The sequence below is a fragment of the Phalacrocorax carbo genome, chromosome 5 (assembly GCF_963921805.1).
Source record: "Phalacrocorax carbo chromosome 5, bPhaCar2.1, whole genome shotgun sequence".
Lineage (NCBI taxonomy): Eukaryota > Metazoa > Chordata > Aves > Suliformes > Phalacrocoracidae > Phalacrocorax > Phalacrocorax carbo.
The window spans coordinates 55,432,882-55,455,552 of NC_087517.1; the positions used below are offsets into that span (position 1 = coordinate 55,432,882).

General features: G+C 40.2%; 1 protein-coding gene across 4 annotated transcripts; it reads left to right on the forward strand.

Annotated features, from left to right (window-relative positions):
- Positions 1-13: 13 nt before the first annotated feature.
- Positions 14-22,671, forward strand: HPS5 (HPS5 biogenesis of lysosomal organelles complex 2 subunit 2). 4 transcript variants are annotated; one of them, XM_064452579.1, is made up of 23 exons: positions 18-120; positions 2,054-2,223; positions 2,679-2,789; positions 3,608-3,672; positions 4,309-4,501; positions 6,026-6,163; positions 7,468-7,679; positions 8,028-8,099; positions 8,329-8,417; positions 9,441-9,619; positions 9,842-10,000; positions 11,122-11,281; positions 13,306-13,429; positions 15,221-15,367; positions 16,107-16,181; positions 16,677-17,281; positions 18,633-18,756; positions 18,963-19,118; positions 19,645-19,764; positions 20,088-20,201; positions 20,534-20,640; positions 21,324-21,606; positions 22,083-22,671. In XM_064452579.1, exons 2-23 carry the CDS (start codon positions 2,116-2,118, stop codon positions 22,141-22,143), a joined length of 3,402 nt encoding a protein of 1,133 aa, XP_064308649.1. In that variant the 5' UTR covers positions 18-120; positions 2,054-2,115; the 3' UTR covers positions 22,144-22,671. The 4 variants fall into 4 exon arrangements, 3 of the variants coding, with proteins under 3 accessions (XP_064308651.1, XP_064308649.1, XP_064308650.1); XM_064452580.1 differs by lacking the exon at positions 18-120 and adding an exon at positions 880-901; XR_010373120.1 differs by lacking the exon at positions 20,534-20,640 and having other exon boundaries at positions 15-120.

Below are 22,671 nucleotides of genomic sequence, written 5' to 3' on the forward strand. Positions count from 1 at the left end.
CAGCGCCGCCGCGCCCCTCCCCCCGCCGCGCCCAGCCCTCCGCGTTCCCCGCCGTCACCCGGCCCCGTGGGGCCTGCTCGTCCCCCGCCATCAGCCCCGGCCGCTCCGCTCCGCTCCCAGGTCGGCGCCGCCGCCACCGCGCTGCGGGGGAGGGGCCTCCCCTCGGCAACGGCTCCGCGGCGGGAGGGGGCGCCTCGCGTCAGCGTCACGTGGTCAGGGCGGGCGGGTGCACGTGATGCGGTTTCCTTCCCGCGCGGGCGCGCACGGCGTGACGCAACGCGAGGGGTGGGTGCATGGCCTCACCCCGCCCCTCCGCGGGTCACGTGCGGCGTTGCCGGGGTCGGTACCGCTCAGGGGCGGCCGTTGGAACGAGCGAGGAAGGGTGAGCGAGCGGTGTCTCCCGGCCCTACCGCTTCTTGGGATGGGGCTTGGGTGCCGCTGCTGCCGGCGGCCGGGGGCTTGGTACCTGCAGGAGGGAGAGGCTGGCTCGGCCCGGCCCGGCCCTCGGGAGTCACTGCTGTTCCACACACGTACACCCCCCCCTCCTCCCCGTGGCTTCCCGGGTCCCGCTTTCCGGCTGCCGGCGGCTTTTGCTCCCCGAGCGCCGGTGGGGGCCTTGCCTCACACCGGTACCGGGGAAGCGCAGTGCCGCGGCGGGAGGCGTTCGTTCCCCGGTGCCGGCGCCGCTGTCCGGGGGTTCGGCCTGCGGGGCGTGGCTGCGCAGCAGCCTCCCCAGCCCGCCCGCTTTCCGCGGCCGAGTAGCTACCGCTGAAGTGGTTTGGGGTCCTTGGGAGCTTCTGGGACGCTTTGCTTTACTCCGTGTGCTTTGAGAGTAAGTAAGGCGGGTTTGTAGTTCTTTTCTCAAGCTGGAGGCTGGCAAACGGGCAGAGTGTGCTCAGAGGTAGGTGAGGCGCCGGAGCGGTTGTAGGTTTCCGAGAGCAGAATTCCAAGGAAGGATTTAAAAATCTTAGGCTGGCTTTGCCTGATCGAGGTGATTTGTGAGCTTCCTTACGACAGAGTGTGTAAAACCGGTGTTAGGGTGTCTTTTTGGACTGAATACTCTAATCCAGAGCGAAACAGCCCTTTTTTAAGTTATTATAGATGTTCTAGTCTTTAACACTAGCTGGAGTCGTTCACAAATCCCATAATTTAAGATTTTTTTAAATGTTTCTGAGAATTTTGATTAAATAATTTTCGGTCTCCTTGGTTACGTATCTTCCCTTTTCCTACTGCCTTGTGAGAATAAGTGTTCCCTTTTCTTATAAGGAAATGTAAGGTTTCATATGCTAGTATTTCTGGGAGGGGGTTATTTAATTTTTGGGATTGCATACCAAACATTATTTAGACATTCAAAGGCTTGAGTGTGAAGTGTAGCAAGGTTTTTTTTTTTAAAGCAACAAAGAGGTCTAAACTTCAAAAATCCCTCAACAAGAGATTTTTTCAAAGTGTGTCCTGTTTAGGAAAAACATAAGAGGTTGCATCTTTGGTAACTATTTATTGCTTGGTTACCACTCTATGTTATCTATCTTGTATGCTGGAAGGGAGGTACTCTAGAAAGGATAGCTTATACATGTTTATGTATAGCTGTATCGAAAATGCACAAATGCAGGTAATTCTAAACTTGTTGTCAGCTGAGGATAATACTCATTAAATTTAGTTTTGCGGGAGAAGATGTAGGTATAAAATGCCAGTGCTAAATATTTTCCTTGAGAAAATGAGTTTAAAATCAAGGGTGCGTGTTGTGGGGAGGAAGTGCACTTTACCATAAAACAAGGCTTTTCCATAGGTAGACAGCACTTGGTTTACAGGTAGATGTAAATGTATCTTACAGCTGCAATTTAAGTATTTCCAAGGTCAGTATCTGACAGATTAAGCTTTCTGAAATGAACGTCAACAAAAACTTCTCATAAAGGAAGCAGGGATCTAATTTTGCAGCCCTTGGGCCTTTTCGGCAAAGTGAAACGGGAAGACATTCTGTGTTTCTTTAAACACAGAAAAACAGATGTAATGCTAAAAAGTGAACGAATCAAGAACTTACTTTTATTTTTGTCAGGTATAGCTAAAAGCTGAAGCTGTGACACACCCATGAATGAATAGTGCTAGTCCTGTACATCAATGGCCTCTGTGTCAATAATTCCAGACTCTTACAACCATGTGTTGGCAGAGTTTGAGTGTTTGGATCCATTGCTTTCTGCGCTCAGGCTGGATTCTAGTCGTCTGAAGGTGAGTTTGTGGTGTTTGATGTTTTTGTTTTTCGGTTGTGTGTGGGGTTGTTTGGTTCCCCCCCCTTCACATAATGCCCTTATTTGGTTTATTATCTGCTTGGCCCACAGGATGAATTGCATTCTTTTTGAGTTGTGGGCATGCTAGCTTCTGTGGGGGTGACACTTCGGGAAGAAGTAGCAGTGAAGGATCTTATTACTCTCTGTGTGTGTTTTCTTAATGCATCTATGGGGTGAACAATACAGCCTTACATGGCTGCGGTCTTCTACTGTTTGCTCCAATTGCAGAGGGTGCTAGTCTAATATCTTTGAGACTGCTGCCAGTGTTTCAGGAGTGGCACACGCAGCTGGCGAACAATGAAGCATTTAAAAAATAACATATTGATGCAAGAAAAATATAGTGTTATTAGTACTTACTGGCAGCCATGTCGTACATTATGATTTTTATTCCTTCAGTGCACGTGTATAGCTGTGTCAAAGAGATGGCTGGCTCTAGGCAGTTCAGGAGGAGGACTGAACCTTATACAGAAAGATGGTTGGAAGCAAAGGCTCTTTCTCACTCATAAGGTAAGGGTAAAGAATTCCATAATGGGAAGGAGACATTGTTTCAAATTGATTTTTATTAAGAGTCAGCAGGCTTTTTCAGCTTGCTGAATTGACCAAATAAGGTGAAGTTTTGGACTGCTCCATTTAAAAAAGGTTGTAGTACCGGAGTGTATCCCCAGAGTGTGTGGTGTAATAGGTTTCACGTGGTGTGGAAGAAATTACTTGAGAGGGTCAGACCTTTGTTTTTCAAATTCTTTCTTTTAGCAGCAGCGATGAAGTCAACTGGATTTTTAAGAATTGGAAAAAAACGTTGAATATGAACCCGGGGCACCTCACATGTAGATAGCTACCAATGCTTGGGTGTCCAAACTATGAACCACCTGGATAAGCAAAGATAGGCTGGCTTGCTTTTGCTGAAAGAGGTCATGGAATAGGGAATGCTGTTTCTACAGCCAGATGCTATTTGCTGGGAGCCACTGTTGCTCCCACCAAACCATGAATGCAGCCATTTCTTTAAGGTTGGGAGCATCTCTCTTAGTTCTGGCAAAACAACTTCCATAGGTGTGAGGACAGGAGACTGCTTTCTGTGTTTTCCAAATTAGAGAAAGAACTGCAGTTGTTTCTCTTGATGCTGTCATGTTGCTGTCAGCTGCATCTTTTTAGAGTAAACTCAGTGTTTGCAAAAAAAAAAAGATCCAAACAAAAAAACCCACATCACAACAAAGTGGTATCAGCTGTTGACATGAATGTGGTTTATATTTTAGAGATAAAAGTTTTGTACTGCCTTTACCACTACAAGAACAACTTTTACCTGCACTGAGTCCCATACTTGCTTTCAGGAAGGTGCCATTTCCCGGGTTGCCTGTTGTTCACACGATGAAGACTATGTTGCTGTTGCCACCAGGTGAGTGCTGTACTTACAAGCCTAAATTCCAGCTAAATATTTTTAAGTAGCTTCTAAGTTTCTGAATTGGACATCTGCTGAGAACTTGGAGGGGTCAGGGAATTAACTGGTAGAGGCCCCTACAGGATAATTCCCTGCGCAGACAGCTTGCTTAACTACTTTTTTCTGGAATAATTGTTCCAGAGTAAGTATTATTTCTTTAACAGAGCATCTGTGGGAGAGTTAATGCATGTGAAGTTATGATGATAAATGTCTCCCCAAGAGCTTTCAGCATCAAAAGAAATACCTTCTTCAACTTGGCAGAGGAAGATTGGTAGTTAGTACAACTTACATTGCTTAAAATCCATTTTTACTGGATTTTAATCCTTATTTTTCTGCATCCTTCCTGGCAATTCCAGCCAATATTAGAGTAGCATTCCAAAGCTGCTGATACACCATAGTGCAAGGAAGGCACTTATGCTTCTTCAGAATTAAGAATGTGACACTTCTTGAAAGCACGCAACCTCAAAGACAAGTATCTCTGAGATGTACTGCTTTGCTTAGATTTTCTATTTCTTTGGAATAACGAATCTTTGTCAATAATAAATCATTAGAATACTTATTCTCAAATGGTATTTTCTATTTTAATTGTTGTAGCCAAGGTCTTGTAGTAGTCTGGGAACTGAATCAGGAACGTCGTGGGAAGCCAGAACGGATTTATGTTTCCTCTGAGCATAAGGGCAGAAAAGTCACAGCTCTGTGCTGGGATACAGCTGCCCTTCGTGTTTTTGTAGGAGATCATGTGGGAAAAGTATCAGCCATCAAGATTAACACATCGAAACAAGGGAAGGTAATATGTCTCATGCTTTGATTGGGATAGAGGTTCCCAGGGCATGATGTGTGGAACCTTCTTCTTTGTTTTAGTAAAGTAGAACAGAGGAAACCTGTCAGCTGATGAAGCTCTGGTAACTTTGACCGTTGGGATGAAGAACCAGTCTTGAGACAACAGTAGAAATCCTAATCTGTGAACTTCCCCGATCCCCTCATTTAGCTATTTTAGTAACACAATGTAAAAATGCTTTCAAATGCACAGAATTAAATATGAGTCAAGCTTCATCCTCTCGGAATTTGCAAGTGTTCACCCAGAGTCTTGGTGTTCCTGAGTCTGTTGGATTCCTTAGACTCCAACTACAGGTTCAGCTGGGTGTTCTAGTCCTCAGCTCAGCTGTTGGTCTGAGAAAGGGCAATCCCAGACTCTGATTTTGCTTGGTTCTCTCTGGATACTCTTGAAGACATGGATTAGTTAAAATAAATGGTAGGTGGATATCAAGCTTACATCCATTACATTGTGTGCAACGGGCACGCTGATTAATGATACCAGCCTGATTTCTAGCCCTTGAGTGTTCTTTAAATTTTACCATTACTAGGTCATTTCCTTCTCCTTTTGATCTGTAAGAAGGAGCACAGCCTGGAAGTAGGTGTGTTCATCTGCATCCTCTCTATTTGATGGAAAACTGACTTAACAGTAGCAAGACTATTGGATTTAATGAAAGCAAACAAATTCAAGTGTGGAAAGAGAGGGAAAAGGAGAGGAGAGAAGGGCAAGGCCCATAAAATGTGTCTGCTCATGTCTGTTAAAGGAGTCAGACTGATGAATCTCTCATGTAATGCACTTTATTTGAAGTAGGGAATTGACACATTCCTAAAAAAGAAAACAGCTTTAAGCTGTCAAAAATGGCGACTGTCCACTAGAAAATTTGAGTGCAGTTCCCAGTAGTTTCTTATGAATTGGAAGTCTTGTCTATGACTTTGTTCTGCCACCCATGGAAACAGACACTGGTATAATAAATGTGTTTGGGTAATTTGCTACAGGGTAAAAGAGAAAGTGAGTTTATGTAAACCACCTAAATCCAATGGAAGTTGTTTTTTGGGTTTTGGTTGGGTTTTTTTTTTTTCAACCAAGCAGTCCCTCAGGTCTGTCTCCATAAAGCTGTTTGCTGGCTGAAAGCACCCATGGGAGAGAACTGACAAAAGCGCAAAGCTTACAAGAGAAAGAATAAGAGCCCCTCTTAATGTTAGAAAAACCACAATCTTTATAAAGAAATGGCAGGATGCTACAGGGATACTTTTTTTTTCCCCTTAAACATTCAGTAATGGTTTTGGGGAAAAGGAGGATTTAGACTTTTATGTCTCTAAGCATTGAAGCCTTGTGTTTGTAAGGCAGGGAGAAGAAAGGAACTGCTTTGTCTTATGCTGTGTATTTGTAGCATGCATGAGTCTGTTCTGAATTTTGTGATTTTTACCCTAATGAAATAGTCTTTACTTTGAACTGAGGCCCTGTATGTTTTCTTTCTTTTTTTCTTTTTAACTGTAGGCTGCTGCTACTTTTGTGATGTTTCCTGTTCAGATTATAACGACCGTAGATTCTCGGGTTGTTCAGCTTGATTATTTGGATGGAAGACTGCTCATATCTTCACTTACACGCACTTACTTGTGTGATACTGAAAGGCAAGTTATGTTTTACTTGTATGATATTGGACTTTACAGAGTCACACAGTTTCTGAAGTGATGTCTGGAGATCATCTAGTCCAATCTCTTGCTCATAGCAGAGTTGGGTGGAGTAGATTGTGCAGGTTTGTGTCCCATTAGGTTTTGAGCATCTCCAGGGATGGAGACTCCACAAGGTCTCTGGGCAGCCTTTTTCAGTGGTTCACCACCCTCACAATAACAGCTTTTTTTAATATTAAAATGGAATTTCCTGTATTTCCATTTGTGCCCGTTGCCTCTTGTCCCTTTCACTGGGCACCACTGAGGGTGGTCTGGCTCTGCCTTCTTCACTCCCTCATCAGGTATTTTTATACACACAGGATCAGATGAGTTCCTTGAGCCTTCTCTGTCCCAGGCTCATCAGCCCAGTGTTCTCAGCCTCTTCTTGTAAGACAGGTGCTGCAATCCCTTAGTCATCTTTGTGGCCCATCGCTGGACTTGTTTGTGTCTTGTGTCTTGTCTGTGTCTCTCTTGTACTGGGGAGCCTGGAACTGGACCTAGGAGTCCAGATATCTCACCAGTGCCAAGAAGAGGGGAAGGATCACCAACCTTGACCTGCTGGCAGCACTCTTCCTGATGCAGCCTAGGAGGCTTTTGGCCTTCTTTGCCAAAAGGGGGCATTGCTGGCTCATGGTCAGCTTGTTGTTCACCAGGACCCCAGGCCCCTCTTGACACTGCTTTCCAGCCAGCTGGCCTGTCCTGGTGCCTGGGGTTATTCCTCCCCAGTGCAGGACTTCTGTGTTTCTCCATGTCTGTTATCTAGCCCACGCTTCCTCAGTTTGTCTGTGAAGATGTTAGGGGAGGTGGTGTCAAAACCCTTAGTGAAGTCAAGATAAACAACATCCACTGCTCTTCTCTTATCTGTCAAGCCAGTCATTCTGTTGTAGAGGGCTATAAACGTGATTTCCCCTTCGTAAATCCATGCTGACTATTCATAATGATCTTCTTATCTTTCATGTGATTGGTAATGGTTTCTGGGATCATTTGCACCATCACCTTCCCAACATCACCAGGTTGACTGACTGGTTCTGCTGAAAAAAACCCCAAACCCTTAATGACTTGAACATTTGTTTAAACTAATAAATATTTCTGCACCCTGTCTTTTATAAACTTTATGCAGGCTTTATAATATTCATTACAGATTTTTTTTAAGCACCAAACCCAGTTCAGCAACTGGGATTTAGTATTTTTATTCTTCAAGAACAACATAAAATTAATTAGAGCCTTTATTAATGCTGCCTTAACATGTATGTTTCTTCCACTAGAGAGAAGTTCTGGAAAATTGGTAACAAAGAGAGAGATGGAGAATTTGGAGCGTGTTTCTTCCCTGTTGGAAAAAACAGTGGGAATCAGCAGCCATTAATATATTGCGCTCGACCTGGCTCAAGGATGTGGGAGGTGAACTTTGATGGGGAAGTGCAAAGCACACATCAGTTCAAGCAGCTGCTCTCATCACCGCCTCTCCCTGTTGTTACTCTCAGGTAGAAGCATGAGTGTTATTGGCGATAAACTTGCTTAGGATTTCTAGATTAACTAAAAAGAACTGCCTTAATATGGAGAAGATTAAATAACCTCCTAGTGCAGTTAAGCATTAATCCTAGCTGTCATCTTAATACATTCTTCTCAAATAATAGAAACCAGTATCTGTGCTATCAAAAATACCAAAGGCTTGATTCTTTAGGTATGTCCAGGTGACTACTGCAATGAATGCTGCTGTCATAAGACTGTTTATTTAAGCCAGCCTTGTATTTCCAGGCTTAAGAATATTATATTAAGGAAGTGATATTTTTGAGGTTATGCTTGTAATGGGTACTAATTTTACTTTACAGACTGGATCCTCACTATACTAGTTCCAGCTGCTGTCCACAATCTTTATCTTTCCCCAAGCTACTGTATTTGACGTGAGTATTTGTCAGCATAGCTTCCTGTTGATAAATTAGACTTAAAAATAAAGTTGTATATTCTCCTAATTTATATTACCAGCTTCATCTTCTTGCATAAGAATTTTCTAAGTATCATGCTAAACAACTCACTTCTCACTTGCTGTACTTAAGCCAATGCCATCCCCACATATTTTTCAGTGATTACCACAATCAACTGTTGCACCATTAACCTCTGCTTTGCTTGCAGTGAGCACTGTGTGATGACCTGGACAGAGAGAGGCATTTATATTTTTCTTCCCCAAAGTGTTCAAGTTTTACTCTGGAGTGAAGTAAAAGGTAAACTAAGAATCTTTGCTTTTTAATATTGTCTGTTCTGTTTGTCACTTCTGAAGTCCTTCCCTAACATGGAACCTTTCCAAGCTCAATTTGTGCAACTGGACTGCAGAACACTGATCAGAAAACTGGTTTTCCTTGTTATCTGTCAATATCCTTGAATATTTACCATCTCCCCACCTCCTCCAGCCAACCCCTCCCTCCATACTTCTGAAAACATGCTTGAGGAAAAAAAACGTAGTGTACAGTGAATCTTAAAATACAGTAACCAAATAGTGAGAGGTAATAACCAGCAGTGTTAGTGAGGTGAAACCTGCAGTATCCTTTCCTCATTTCTGTTCATTCAGGGTTATTGTCAGGTGTCCTGTGAAGATGAATCTGGCAGCTGAAAGCTTAAAACCTGTTTTTTCTAACACCTGTCTAAATTGGAGCCAGGGAGGGTACTTATTTGGCAGATGAGTGAGGCCTCATAAATGGTTTTGTGTGTACGGTTTTACATATAGTCCTAAAACGGTTAGTCATTTGTCAGTCAGTCTTTTCCCTCCCTTTCTCTCCCCCCCTTTTGGTGTTAAGTTTCTAATGCCTTTGTCATGGAGCGTTTGCATAGAGCGTAACTTTCATTTGAAAACTGCTGAAAGGCCAAAGTGTGTTTCTACTAGCAAGTGTTTTCCGTTTCAAAGCTAACAATGATGTATTTATTTCCCATCTTTATCAGTCCTAACTTTTTCATCCCCTTTCAGAGGAAAACGACACTTTTCAGTAACTTTAAGTGTACTTTTTGAATACTTTCTGGAAATGTAACTCTGGAAAGTTTTGATACTTTAACCATGCTTTATAGTTGTTAGGTGCTAGCTTAGCACTCTTCAGTGTTTGTTTTCCCCACGTCACTTGTGCTACAGCTTATTAGGCTTTTGCATGCATATGCAGTCAGATGGGAAATATGTTTTCACCTTCTTTCAGGAACAGAAAGGAATGTAGATTAAGGTTTTCAGTCCTTTAGATATTTCTGTGCATCTGGTTTTGCAGATATTCAGGATATTGCAGTTTACAAAAGTGAGTTGTTCTGTCTGCATACAAATGGAAAAGTTGTGCACCTCTCCCTTCTGCTGGTAGACCGCTGCATAGAGCGTCTAATAAGAAGAGGGTTCTGGACACTTGCTGCCAGGGTCTGTTGCCTCTTCCAAAATTCAATCATTTCTTGCAGAGTAAGTAAAATATCTCTCTGTAAATGTGCAATGCAACTTCACTCTGTTTCCTGTCCCCCTCTTCTATTAAGTTCCATAATTTTCTGAGATTCATAGTCTCGGAGTTTTTTAAAAGTCTTCTGAACATTGTACTTTTAGGATGAAAATTAGCCTCATATGTGGTACCTTTTGCTTTTCACATGTGCATTAGAAATAATAATCTCTTTCCCTCTGTACTTTTAGGCAAGAAAAAATTTGCCTCTAGACAAGCTGGAGCACTTGAAGACTCAGCTGGATGCCTCAACCCAACAGGATCTCATTACGCGGCTGGAAGATCTAATTTCAAAGTTGGAACCTCTAGATTCTGCATGCAGCAGTAGAAGGAGCAGTATTTCATCTCATGTAAGCGTATTGGTAGTGTTAAAAATGTTACCTGCAGATTTTTTCTTTATGGCATAAAATCACCTCATTGCTCACTTTGAAGATGAGGCTTTTATGTTTACGATGTCTACTGTAGCTGATAATGCTACTTTTTAAAACTAGGTGGAGTAGAGAGGAATTAAATACTACTACTTGTATTCTTTAAGCTCTTAGACCTCTGCCTTTTTTTTTCCACGTTATTTTGTGTCTAATGCTTGAGATGGGGACAAAGGTTGTTATGAAAGACTTTCTCCATAGCTGAGTTTAGTGTCTTAACATGCTTCAGTAAAGGTCATCTTGATTGTAGCTCTTGTTTTTTGTGGTGAAAATTGAAGGTCTGAATGCTCAGAACTATCATAGCACTATTTACAAAATCGGCTCACTCTAGGAAGCTTAAGCAGAAAGCTCTAAGGAAAAAACAACAAAGCGTATTTCTAGTACTCTTTTATACATACAGCCACTCGGCATTATCTTGGCTTCCCAGCAGCTTTTCAAGAAAGGGCAAATATTTCATAGTTAATACAATATCTGTTGCTGCTTTCACTCTTAACAGTGTTTAAAAAGTAAAGTTTAAAACAAAGTAATGTAAATTCCATCTTGATGTGGTGGACAAGTTTTTTTCCATTAGCAGATGGGAAAGTACACTACATAGACTGACCATGAGTAAAAGAATGTATGTGCGCCCTGAAACTAGGTAGTTTTTCAGAGTCCGTAATCATGCTAGCTGGGTATGCTTAGCCAGCAAAAAGAATACAGACTCTGGAGTACACAGGTACAAAGGGCTGAAGTGACAGTCTGGGATGAAGGACTAAAGCGGAGGTGATTTTTGTCTTGTACTAAGTACACCAGTTGCTTTTAGGAAAGCAGCCTGCAGAACAATTGCATATACATCTTTAAAATCACTGGGCTGCATGCTTATTGACATGTGTGTGCTTTTCCATTCTGGATATGTCAAAAATGTCTTCTTATGTAGGCCTTTTCCAGACAGTGAATTATGAAGTGCTGTGGGGTTATTTGTGTGGGTATGGTTGGTTGAGTTCACTGCAGGAATTTTGACAAGGAAGTACAACTTGCAAGTCTAACTTCTCTCCCTTGTCTGACAGGAAAGCTTCAGTGTCTTAGACTCTGGAATATATCGTGTTATCAGTCGAAGAGGCAGTCAGTCAGATGAAGATTCATGTTCTCTCCACAGTCAAACGTTCTCAGAAGATGAGAGACTTAAAGAATTTCCTGCACACCAGGAAGATGAGCAAGTAGAACTTGGTAATATTTCTTAATGAAAATATATTATTTCTTTTTATTCTACAAGAATTTGCTTGGGTTGGCTTTGTGTTCTTATTTTCCACTGTCAAGTTATCCATGATTCAATCCCCTAATTTGATCAGTGGGAACACAGTCATCCCACCTTCCAGTCAAACTCCTCCTTGAAACATTGGGGTGAAATGCTGGCTCCACAGAAATCCAAGCTTTCAAACAAACACAACCCAGAGAAACAAAACTAAAGGGCTTTTACCAAGCTAGGTCTTCACTCAAATTTCTGCCCCCGCCCTGTGCAATTCAGCATTAATGTTCTCTCAGCTGACTATGCCAGTGTTAATTGAGCTTCAAATGAGGTTTGTTTGCTGATGCTATCCTTCCAGTAATATTAGTTTCAGGAAATAATTTCTTAATCTTGTCTCTGACTCTATATTTCTTCAGGGGAAACAGTAGGCTTACTGTCAGTGTTATTAACTTTCTTGCAGGGTTTAATTTGTAAAGGGGAACATCTCTTACATGCATATACATTGGCATAGGGATGATATAATTCTTATTAGCTAACATTTACACCATCCAGGGAGCTTTTTTAATATCCCAACAAATATCTGTTACTGGGTGAAAGCTAGAGTGAGACAGTAATGGCTCTTGTTGTCTCTTCTGGTTGGGATTGGGAGGGGATGCAGAAACCCAGGATGATGAGGAGCTGGCTTAGTTCCAGGTGTGGTAGAGAAGCTTTCCAATAAAAAAAGCTGCTCCTCAGCTTTTGCGGAGAGTTTGAGGATGGAAAGGATTTGGGTTCTGCTTTGGGAGAAAACTGCAATGAGGAGGGAAAGTGTTGGAATTAGTATTTACTCCCCTACTTGTTAGTGTTATCCTGCTGACAAAGCTATGCGCTCTTTGTAGCGTGTATGTTTACATTTGCCTCTTTCCCTACATCACTGTAAATACAACTGGTGAGAAAACTTGGAAGGATGTGTATCATTTCTGGTATTAAAACTCTGAAATGAAGGGGCATAGTTTTTGAATGTCAGAATGTAGAAGAGTTCTATCTGTTCGACAAGAGATAACAAATTTTCTGATTATTTCAAACTAGGAGAGTTCTAGATGCTGCTTGAAGCATGTGCACTTAATTTGGTAATTAAGAGAAATGGACTTAGTGTTTCCCTGTTCACATTTACGTAAGTCGTCACAAGTTTTTAGGTTTCTAATCTGCATAATGAACAAAAGCAGCCTTATTTACAAGCCATCTTAAAATAATTTGTGACTTTAGGTTCTGTCTAGGGATTGTGGATTCCAATGGTAGAATGTCTGTAACGGCATGGCATCTTTTCCTCTCAACAGTGCAGATAGTGCTGGCTGTTGCGAAATGCAGTGTTACCCTTATGTAAAAGGATCCTTATTTTCTTATTTACATCACTTAAAGATACAGCATGTGTACCAGGAACTGATTAATCAAAACATATTGTAGATACTGCTAGGGATGTAAGAGTGAAAAGGAAATGGTAATTCCTTATTTCCTGTGATTCTTATGAAAAGCCAGAAAGATATGGGTTCAATTATGTTTTTGAAGTCCATTCAAATAAAAGGATGATCTATACCTTAACCATGGCTTATGCGTCTCTGTATGTTCTTAAGAGATTTAGGTTTTAGGAAATGATGCAATGTGAATTGTTGTATGCCACAATACTTAATTCTCCTAGATGTTTAAGTTACTGTCAGTGGATTAAATCAAGATTTTGTCCCCTAAATGGACTGCAAGTCTACTTTTAGAAGAAGTTGTTGATCATCATTTGCCTGTTATAGATCTAAAAGACTGTTAGCACAGCAGACCTACCAGCTTCAAAGTCAATAATAAAATGGCCCCCTAAACCAAATAGCACTTTTCTGGCTCCCCATGTTCTTGAATGCTAAGTATGCAAATATCCCATTCAGGTTATCCATTAATGAATTAGTGACTTGCAGTTTGTTTCACTGTTCCATTTTTGCCAGGCCACTGTTTCATGACTCTTTGTTTCAATTCCATTTGTTAGACAATGTATCTCATGCATCTGTGACGGTTGAGGCTGACCGGAATGAGACATTTCTCCCATTCAGTATTCCTTTGTCATTTCGTTCCCCATCTCCTCTCGTCTCTCTCCAAGCTGTCAAAGAAAGGTAAAACTTGCAGCAGGTTCACTCATCCATTACATCTTTCCCTTTTCTGTCCTCCGAATCTGTAGCATTGTCTGGTTTAGTCCATATTCTGTTCTGCAAAAATATGACATCCGAATTGAAGCACTGGAGATGCAGTCAAGTTTACTAGACAGTTTAAAGCTTTCATCATCTTGACTCTAATGAAGATACGATATGAAGGGCTGCTGTTAACTTCAGTGGAGCCAAGATCTCAACGTCAGCTTTGAAATGGCTAAGAATATTTAACATTACCCTGTAAACTGTGGTTGTGGTTTGTATTCAAAGCAAACTTAATGAATATTGTTTTGGGATTTTGCTTTTCTGGTACTTAGATTTCTGAAGAATGAGTGAAGGCTTCCTATGTTGCCTGGGGACAAACATTAAGATATTCCAAGCGTGTTAGATATTGCTGAAACACACTTGCAAAGTATACCACGTGGTCTGCCATCTCCCCCACCATCACTTCTCAGTGAATCTAATCAGTTCCCCAAGTGTTTATGGAATAACGGTAGCTTATACCTGGTGCAAGTAAATATGGTAGCGTCAGTTTTATGCAGAAATCAAATTGCTGTTTTAAAACTCACTTTAAAAAAAAATGGAGGGACAAATATAAAGGAGAGAGTGTTAAATACATACCTTAAAAATTTGAAAAAAAGATGTATGTTAGTGTCTTAGCTAAAATGTTGCTGGCCCATAATGATGATCTGAAAAATTGTGTAGCCCTCCCTTCATCATTTAGGTATGTGAATTATATCCTGCAACAAAAATTTGTATCTGATATCAACAGTGTGAGGATCTTGGAATAACCTTCAGAAGTACATGCAATGTTCTTTAATTCTTTCTAAACTGTAAGCGGTTTTTAGGACTTTATTAGTAATAAGTGTTTCTACTAATAATGAAAACTAAATTTTCAAGTATTCACTATATTCAATTTATAATTAACCATAAATATGATAGTATTTTATTTAATTTTTATAAGTTTACCTTTAATCCTTCTATACATTAAAGTCCAATTGTTTTGCTACATTTGAATCCTTTCTCCCTTCTGCAGCAACCTTCAACTTTTGCTATACCTTGGTACTTAGCTCGGTATAGTAAAAGATGCCATATTCTCTGGCAAGCAAGTAAAAGGATTGCTTTTTTTTTTGTTTCTCCTTGATGCTCTTAAAGCAGTTCATGGCCAGAAAGCAAGAAGCTGATTTTTCTGTTCAACTCTTGATGATATAGTTCTCTTCATGGCAGTGGTAGAAATAATTGGGGTTTGGTACATTCACTGGGCTTTCTCTTGAATAAAATACCTGAAGGAGTAGGGACTGATGATGCGAAAGAACATTTGTAGTGAACTTTGTAATCTGAAGAATTAATTTGAAGTATTGTAAAACTTTTTCTTATCACCAAGAGGGACATCATTTCCGAATGATGCTTTCTGTTTATAAGCTTTAAAATGCAATGTAGCCAGTCTACATTTATTTGCATACAAGTATATGTCAAAATCTAAGCGCTAATGTTAGTATGTGATCCTGCTTCTCTAGCAGCAAAACCCCCCAAGTCTTAAGGTTTTTATTCTGTGCTGTCAGTATAGACCATGGCTAAAGTATGAATTCTGAGCAGCCTTTTTGTGAGTTTTGTTCTTGTTGCTCATTGCTGCTCCCATCCTTTTCTCAAGAGTTCTTCACACTATAAAGTTTTCTGAAATCATGGTTTGAATGGAAAGTGCTTGATTTGTTCAGTTTTGGACTTCCGATTCTGAATGTTTGAACTTCTGACTCCTAGTGTTTCCAGCTTTGTACGCAAAACTACTGAAAAGATTGGCACACTTCATATAAGTCCTGATACTAGAGGGAGGCAAGAAGCAAAGGATGATGAGCAGCTGCAGGAGTTGACTGTTAATCTGGTAGCATCTCCCCAGGAAGAGAAAGAGTGAGTGCAAAATCATGTATTATAAGCAACCTAAAGGAAAAACCACCATTTCAAGTAGAAAAATGAGCTCAATGTTATGTTTTTCTGACTGCTTTCATTACTATGGTGCATTTCACTGGTTCTCCCTGATTTCTTTCTGAGAAGCTGATTAGGCAATGAACTCTTCTGGGTGGTGGAGCATGCAGTCTCCACAGTGCTGTAATAAACTGAAGAGCCAGAACATAGTGTATTACACTACATGAGAATTTCTGATCTGTAGTGCTTGTTACAGTGATGGACATAAGTCCAACAGTTCATTTCCTGTCCTTTCTGAGTGGCGAGTAAAGACTTTAATCTTCCTAAAAACTTTTTTCTTTTTTTTTCTTTTTAAATAAAAGTAGCTATAAACTTTGAGCTTCTTTAGCTATGTACTAACTAGACAACCATTAAATTATTTCCCATTCCAATGATTTGCAACTTATCATTTTGCACTAACGTTTGTACAGTGGCACAATACTGATTTTTTTATTTCGTACCTTTAGAAATCTACCATTGTTGGAGTAGAAGCCATTATGAAGGCCACAAAAATAGTATGATCAGTTGCTCTTCATGCCTAATTCATCCATAATGTGTGTTGAGCTGTTCCTTCTTTCAAAATGAAAGCTTTGTATTTTTAAATTTGAGAAAGTTTGTGAGGAATTCTTCACTTAAATTACTAAAGATAATACTTCAGATAAGACAAATTAATGTGTTTTTCTAGGTTAGAACCAGAGAGCTGCCAGCTTCCAGAGGAGGACCCTCTAAGAGATCTCAAAACTGCAACAGCAGAAGCTATGTAAGCAGGGAAACTTTTTAGCATACAGATATATTGGGCTTTGGCAGAAAAATGTTTGATTTTTTTAAAATTGGGGGTTTTTAATTGGCTACATAAATGTAAGAGTAATAGTGTAAACATCTATTAACATAATCTGAATCTCATTTGGTTAATGATTTGTTTCCCCTATTTAAAACCAAGCAGAACCCACTAAAAGCTTATTTAGGTTACTCTAGCATTATTCTTTTGTCCTAACTACCAGCATAGTTTTAAAAAAAAAAAACCAAACAAACCCCATTCTGAAAGAAATCTTGAGGAACTCAGAATGTACTACCATCAAATGTAGGCAGCCTAAGTAGCCTAAATTCTGTTTGATGCACTCAAAACCCAAAAAAACCCAACAACTGACTGTAAGTCAAGTTTAAGAATATACTTTGAGTTACACAAAAATATACTTCACTTGTGGCATCTTAAAACTGTCAAGCAACTTAGCAGACTTCTTTTTTTATGCTACAGAGCCAAACTCCAGGATCCCCTGGTTTTGTTAGAACCACAGTGTATGAGAAGGGTTTTACAAGAATGGCTTATCTATCTAGAAGAAAAGTTTGGCAGCAAAGAGCATTCTGCTTCCCCTATAAAAAGCAAGATTGCGTGTGCTGAAGAAGAGAGGGCAGTCCTGGAGGAAAACCTGGAACTGGATCCAGCCAAGGGAGACCCAGCAGACAGAGAGCACAGCAGTATCTTGGAAGACTGCACTGAAAAGGAAAATACAGATGAAACCTGTGCAAGCAAAACCACATGTGAAAATAGTACTGATTTGAAGGGACCTTTGGATGGCTGCCTTCAAGTATCTCCTCCATGTGTCATAGAACCGGATCTTCAGAAAGATCTCTTTGAGTTGACAACACTGTGTTTTGAGCTGCATGTATTTTCTTGTGGAAGTGGTGAGGCAGAGGAAAGCTCTGATGGAAGTCTGCCACTAGCAGCTTCATGGACCTTGGCTTGTAGGTTTATGCGAAGCTACTTCTTTCTTCTGGATTTAAAAAGAGTAAAGCAGTCTATTATAACTATGTATGCAACCAGTCCTAATGTATGGGAAACATACATCGCAGGATTGAAAGGTAATGAATGAAAAGTTTATTACTAGTAAACTTGAAAGTCAGACTGGGAGGAAAAGAAAAAACTTGGGAGACACTCCCATTTGTGTCTGCAAATTTTCTTTCTGCAGTTGTAGTGTGGGAGGGGGAGGATAGCTGGTGTGGGGGAGTTTTCGTTCTGGTTTTGGGTTGTTTTCTTGGGTGTATTTTTTCTTTTTTTTCCCCCAAAGGCAAACTTACAAAGAACTGCTGGCTTCTTGGAAAGACTATTCCTCTCCTCCCCCTGCTTTGCAATTCTGAACCTTTTAATTTATATTGAGCTTGTTGGTTGAACACTAGTGATTACAGACCAAATCTATTTAAAAACAAATATATGTGCTTCAAAGAGCAAAAGCATCTTAATTAGAATCATATGTCTGTAGAAACAAGGCAAAAGCTAGGGGAGGGGCTTCAGTATTTGCACTGGAAAGGAAAGACTTGACTTGTAGAGAAATGTGGTTTATGTGGAACAAAGCTGGATGGAATAGATGGTTCCATGCAGATGAGTGGCTTGTGATCACATCAGACTTCCTTTTTCCACAGAAATCCTTTCTGATCTCTTTGATGCCTCTTTAGCCTTATTGAACCAAGTCTTCCTGATTGTATTGGAACACAGAACTTCATCTGTTCTCTGCATTCAGCTTATGCTTTATGCGTTTAAGAGTTAATTAAAGTCTTAACGTTGATTGGCGTCAACAGAGAGTAATCAAACAACAGAATCTTGTTTTGATGATTGGTATCTGGTATTTGGGTTTCTGGGAATCTGTTCACTATTTGGATTCCGAGAGCCTCAGATGTCAAAGTGATGCATGCATTCCCAGTTTGTCCTCAGCTGGACTGCACTTGTGCCTGTAGATTAATACTTGCATTTTGTCAGGATCAAGGTTCATGTTGAATTCTGCATTCTGTGAAGTCAGTGTCCAAGCTGACATTTTTATTTATTAATAGAAGTACATTGTAATGTATTAAAACTGATGCAGATCTGCATTATATTCAGCAAGCCGTGTCTTGCAGTGGGCTATCTCTTTTTCACATGAGAGAAAAGTTGTCTCCTCAGAAGTCTAAAGAAAAGTAAAATATATCAACAATACTATTCCATGCCTTAATTGAATCATTTTATAATTTAATTTGCTGTAAGTGGAGATTAGTGTTGTTGATTTCTATGAAATGAACAAGTAGGATTTCTTCACTTGTTACTACTGTTAGCTAGAGAGTTCTGTGAAAGTAGTGGTAGCTTTTATCCTTACACTTAACAGCAGCTGAGTGTGTGTTTAGGGGGGGGGAAAAAAAAAACCACTTGCCTATATCTTGTAACTTGTGTGCTGATTTATTTCAGAACTAACTTGCCACAGTCCAGTGGCTTTAGCAATGGAAAATGAAGATATGTTGAAAATACTAAAGCAGCTGCATGACCTGGGGCCATGGGATGATAGCCCGCTGTTGCTGGTACACGCTCAAAGGTTTGTAGCCAAGTTTGTTTTTTTTTTTTCTCTTCTGCAGTGTTAACTTGCTAGCAGGAATTGGTTTACTTAACATTTCATGAAGCTTTCTGGGAATCTTTTAAAAGAGATCACCTTTCAGTACTGTCTTAAACTTGCAAGAGATCTTGCAAAAATGATAATTTTGTTGTTTGGTACTGAAAATAGTTTTTATTCTCTCTCTCCAGGCTTTATGAAAAATTTGGGGAAACAGCTCTTCGGCCCTTGATCAAATTCCACCCCTCAATTTTACCTTCTGATATCAAACAGCTTTGCAGGAATGATCCAGCTCACTTTTTAGCATACTTAGATAGTCTGGTGAAATCAAAGCCGGAGGATAAAAGGTAAAGGGAATATAGAGAACAGACACATGAAGAAGATTCTATATCATGTAGCCATGTGGGGTGTTTTGGTGTTTGGGGGGCTGCTTTTACTGTTTCTGCATCTATATGCTTGGTGTTCTTTAGCGTTAGATTCTAATTCATTCTGCCGGTTTTAGTTGGCCTCTGAGACTGTGAGAGTGTTTTTGTTAGATTAGATAATAATTTTATTAGGCTTTTTCTAAATAATATTTCCAATGGAATTGACTATTTTTGTTCCTGTGCCTGCAGTTCAGTATACCAAGGTTAGACAGCATTTAAAACAAAACAAAAAAAAGAAGCAGCTGGGGAACCCCACCTACAAACTTGGTGGTTTTCTGTGGTCCCCTCAGTTTTCTAGAAATATAGATCATTCTAGGCTTCTCTGTATTTAATTTTACACCTATATTTTGGCTTTTGTTTTGGTTTTTTTTTTGCACACAATCTCTACTTCTCCATATCTAGTATATTTAAAACTGGTAGGTTTTCTTCTCTGCGTCTTGTTTTCTAGGTCACCTCTCCTTAGGTCTCTTCTGCAGCCTGAATCTGTACGCCTGGATTGGTTGCGCCTGGCAGTTTCTCATGATGCACCACAAAGAGCAAATACAGTGGATGCAGAAGGAAATCCCAGGTAAAGTTAGGGTTCACCCAAGGTCCTGAGTGCAGCAGAAAGCTTTAACAGGTCTGCAGGCTTTTGGCTTATATTTTGTATGACAGTTTGGGTGTTACTGAATCCTTCAAGCATTTTGCATATTGTGGAGTTCAGCAGAAGCAACCAAAGGATGAAATAACTTTATCTGTAATCCTTTTCAGTGTGACTGCTCTACTGAGCCTACGCAGTGTTTCATTCTTTTCTTCCTTCTCTCTTTTCATATACCTGCCTGCCTTGCAGAGAGAACACAATGTTCTGAAGGAAACCATTAATGCCGTAAAACTGAATTTCTCATCTTCTAGGCCACGATCGCATTTGTTTACTTGGGGCTACAGTCAGCTTATTCTACTTTTGATTAAACTCCCAGCTGATTTTGTTACAAAGGAGAAGATGGCTGACATCTGTAAATCACATGGGTAAGAAGAAAACTTGGTAATTCTTGATACTTGTTTAGTTGGTATTCTGACCCTAGAAAGATACAAATGAAAACCACTCATCTGCTCCTTACTTGGACAGGTTTTATTTAAAAACCTTTCCTGTTTTGAGGATGAACATCAAGTGTCCAGTTTAATGTACCAAATACCCCCTTTGGCTAAGGGGTGTTCCCCATGTCCCCACTCTGCAGTGATTTCTGGCATTCAGGAAATTCCACTGCTTCTGTCTTCACTGGTATTTAAATGAGCATTTAATTATTGTTGACTTTAGACTGAGCATTTGATTCCTGGAAATCTTTACTCTCTTATTCAAGATTTTGGCCTGGATATCTTTTTCTCTGTCTGGAGCTGGATAGAAGAATAGAAGCCTTTACTAATATTGCTCATTTGGATGATTTGAGCCTGTTGAATGGAGAAGATGGTTAGTGAGTCTTAAGCTGTGTAAACATACTTCTGTAATATAGGAACTGCCCTTACTGTATACTGATTCAGTTTTTCCGAAGTCGAGTTGAACTTTTATTTCTTGAAGTGTTCTGGTAGCACTGTGTGTAGTGCAGCATATTTGAAACACATAATGGGCGTTACTCTCTTTTATCTTCACACTCTGCTATGTGAAATCAATTGTGCTAGAAAGTGCTTCAGAGTTCTAGAATGTAGAGTTGCTTGTTAGTTGGAAGTAAAAGCTAAACTTAGTGTTGTAGATAGAGGAATAGCTAGCCTCCCTGCACAGCACAAAACTCCCCCCACTACACATGCAGACATGCAGAGTTACAGGCAAAGCATTGTATCACATGGTAGAACTTAGAAGAAAATTCCCAGTAGCCCTAAAATGGACAAAAGAATTCTTTGTCTCTTGACTTAATCCCAAGCCCTAAATACTGAACTATTGTGAAGCTTTGTGTGTAGCTCACCGCTGGATCTTTACACTGAGTCAGTCAAGGCAGTGCACCTCTGTGGACAATCTGCTGCTTGATAACGCTTGGTTTTCTTAAACCTTCACAAACAGATAGCTATCTTCCCTTTTAAGTACAGATATATTTAAAATAGTAGGCTTAGAATAATCCTTGTTTTACAAATAATGTAACAAACTCATTTTACATGTAGGTTCCATTCCAGAGACCATAGAAGAATGGAAGTTTCTTCTGCATCTTGCACAAAATCACAGCACAGTTCACCACCACGGCCCAAAGAATGGGAGTGCTGTCAGCAATGGCAGCCCGAGCTGCCCAGATTGCATCACTGTGGAAAATACAGCTCTCTTACTGGCAAAGGCCATTGGCCCAAATCGTGCCTTGCCTCTCTTGCAGGAGTGTGGCTTGGCACTAGAGTTCTCTGAGAGATTTAATGGTGTCTGTGAGATACTGAAAGTTGCTGAGAAAAGGCAAAGGTAAGATGACGCATCACCAGAAGATCAGTGTATGCACCCTATTCATTTTGGATCTTCTTCGTGCTTTAAACTTTCTTGCCAGTTAACAAAAAGATAGAATACTTCACATTTTTACCTCGGATTTTAAACTCAGCTGAAAGCTTTTCTATTATTTAAGAGCTATGTATTGTGCAATATAGGCATTTTAAAATGGAGAATGAGGAAATAGGAAATCATATGTTAAAGAAGTATGTGAAGGAGATTCTCTGAAGGAGATACGTCTTGCTGAGTCCTGCACAGACTCTGACCTTGCCTATCCTTTCCAGAGAAGGCATGCATGGTGATGTCATGATGTTCCTTCTGAAACACTGTCACACTTTTTACAAACTTTTCTTTAAAAAGCAAACCAAAACTCTGTTGTTCATTCTGTTGTTAGCTTTTTTTACTATTTGATGATTTGTTTGTTTTTTTCCCCTTCCCCTTTGCTTCAATTGCAGAGCGCTGATTCAGTCCATGTTGGAAAGGTGTGACCGGTTTTTGTGGTCTCAGCAAGCATAGAAAACAACTTGGAAAACTTTGGGAACATTTTTTACTGTAATGATTGCATATTAAAGTGCCTCTTAAACTTAACAGGCTCTTAAAGAAATTAACTCCTGTCTAAAAGTCCACTTATATTGAGTCAGTCTCCATCTGGCAGGTGCCTGACTGGGAACTGTTGATGGTTCTTATTCCTTTGGAGGTGAATTTTGGACTCTAGAAGTTCAGTCAATTCAATCCAGTACTTATCTTGAAATTAAGCTCAGAGATTTGAGATGAAAATTCCTGAATTTGTTTTTTGAATCTATATGACTTAAGTGTTAAGGATATTGGGCCCCTAAGTATGAAATGATGGTGTACTTGTTCTTTGTTTGAGAAGCCATTCCTCAGAAATATATAAGCCTGGGCTTGTTTAATTTTCCTGTAAATGACACTGACTTTTCAAAGTTACTGTAGAAGTGCTTGTTATGATACTATTTTTTTTTCCTGTTAAATTGTATGGATTGGTCTTGCCCATTTGAAATACATTAACTGAGTCAAGTCTTAAAA

Coding starts and splice junctions, on each gene's coding strand:
- HPS5 (XM_064452579.1), top strand. CDS start 2,116: ATGGCCTCTGTGTCAATAATTCCAGACTCTTACAACCATGTGTTGGCA. Junction 15,368..16,106: donor TCTCCCCAGGAAGAGAAAGA/GTGAGTGCAAAA, acceptor GTGTTTTTCTAG/GTTAGAACCAGAGAGCTGCC. Junction 16,182..16,676: donor ACTGCAACAGCAGAAGCTAT/GTAAGCAGGGAA, acceptor TTTATGCTACAG/AGCCAAACTCCAGGATCCCC.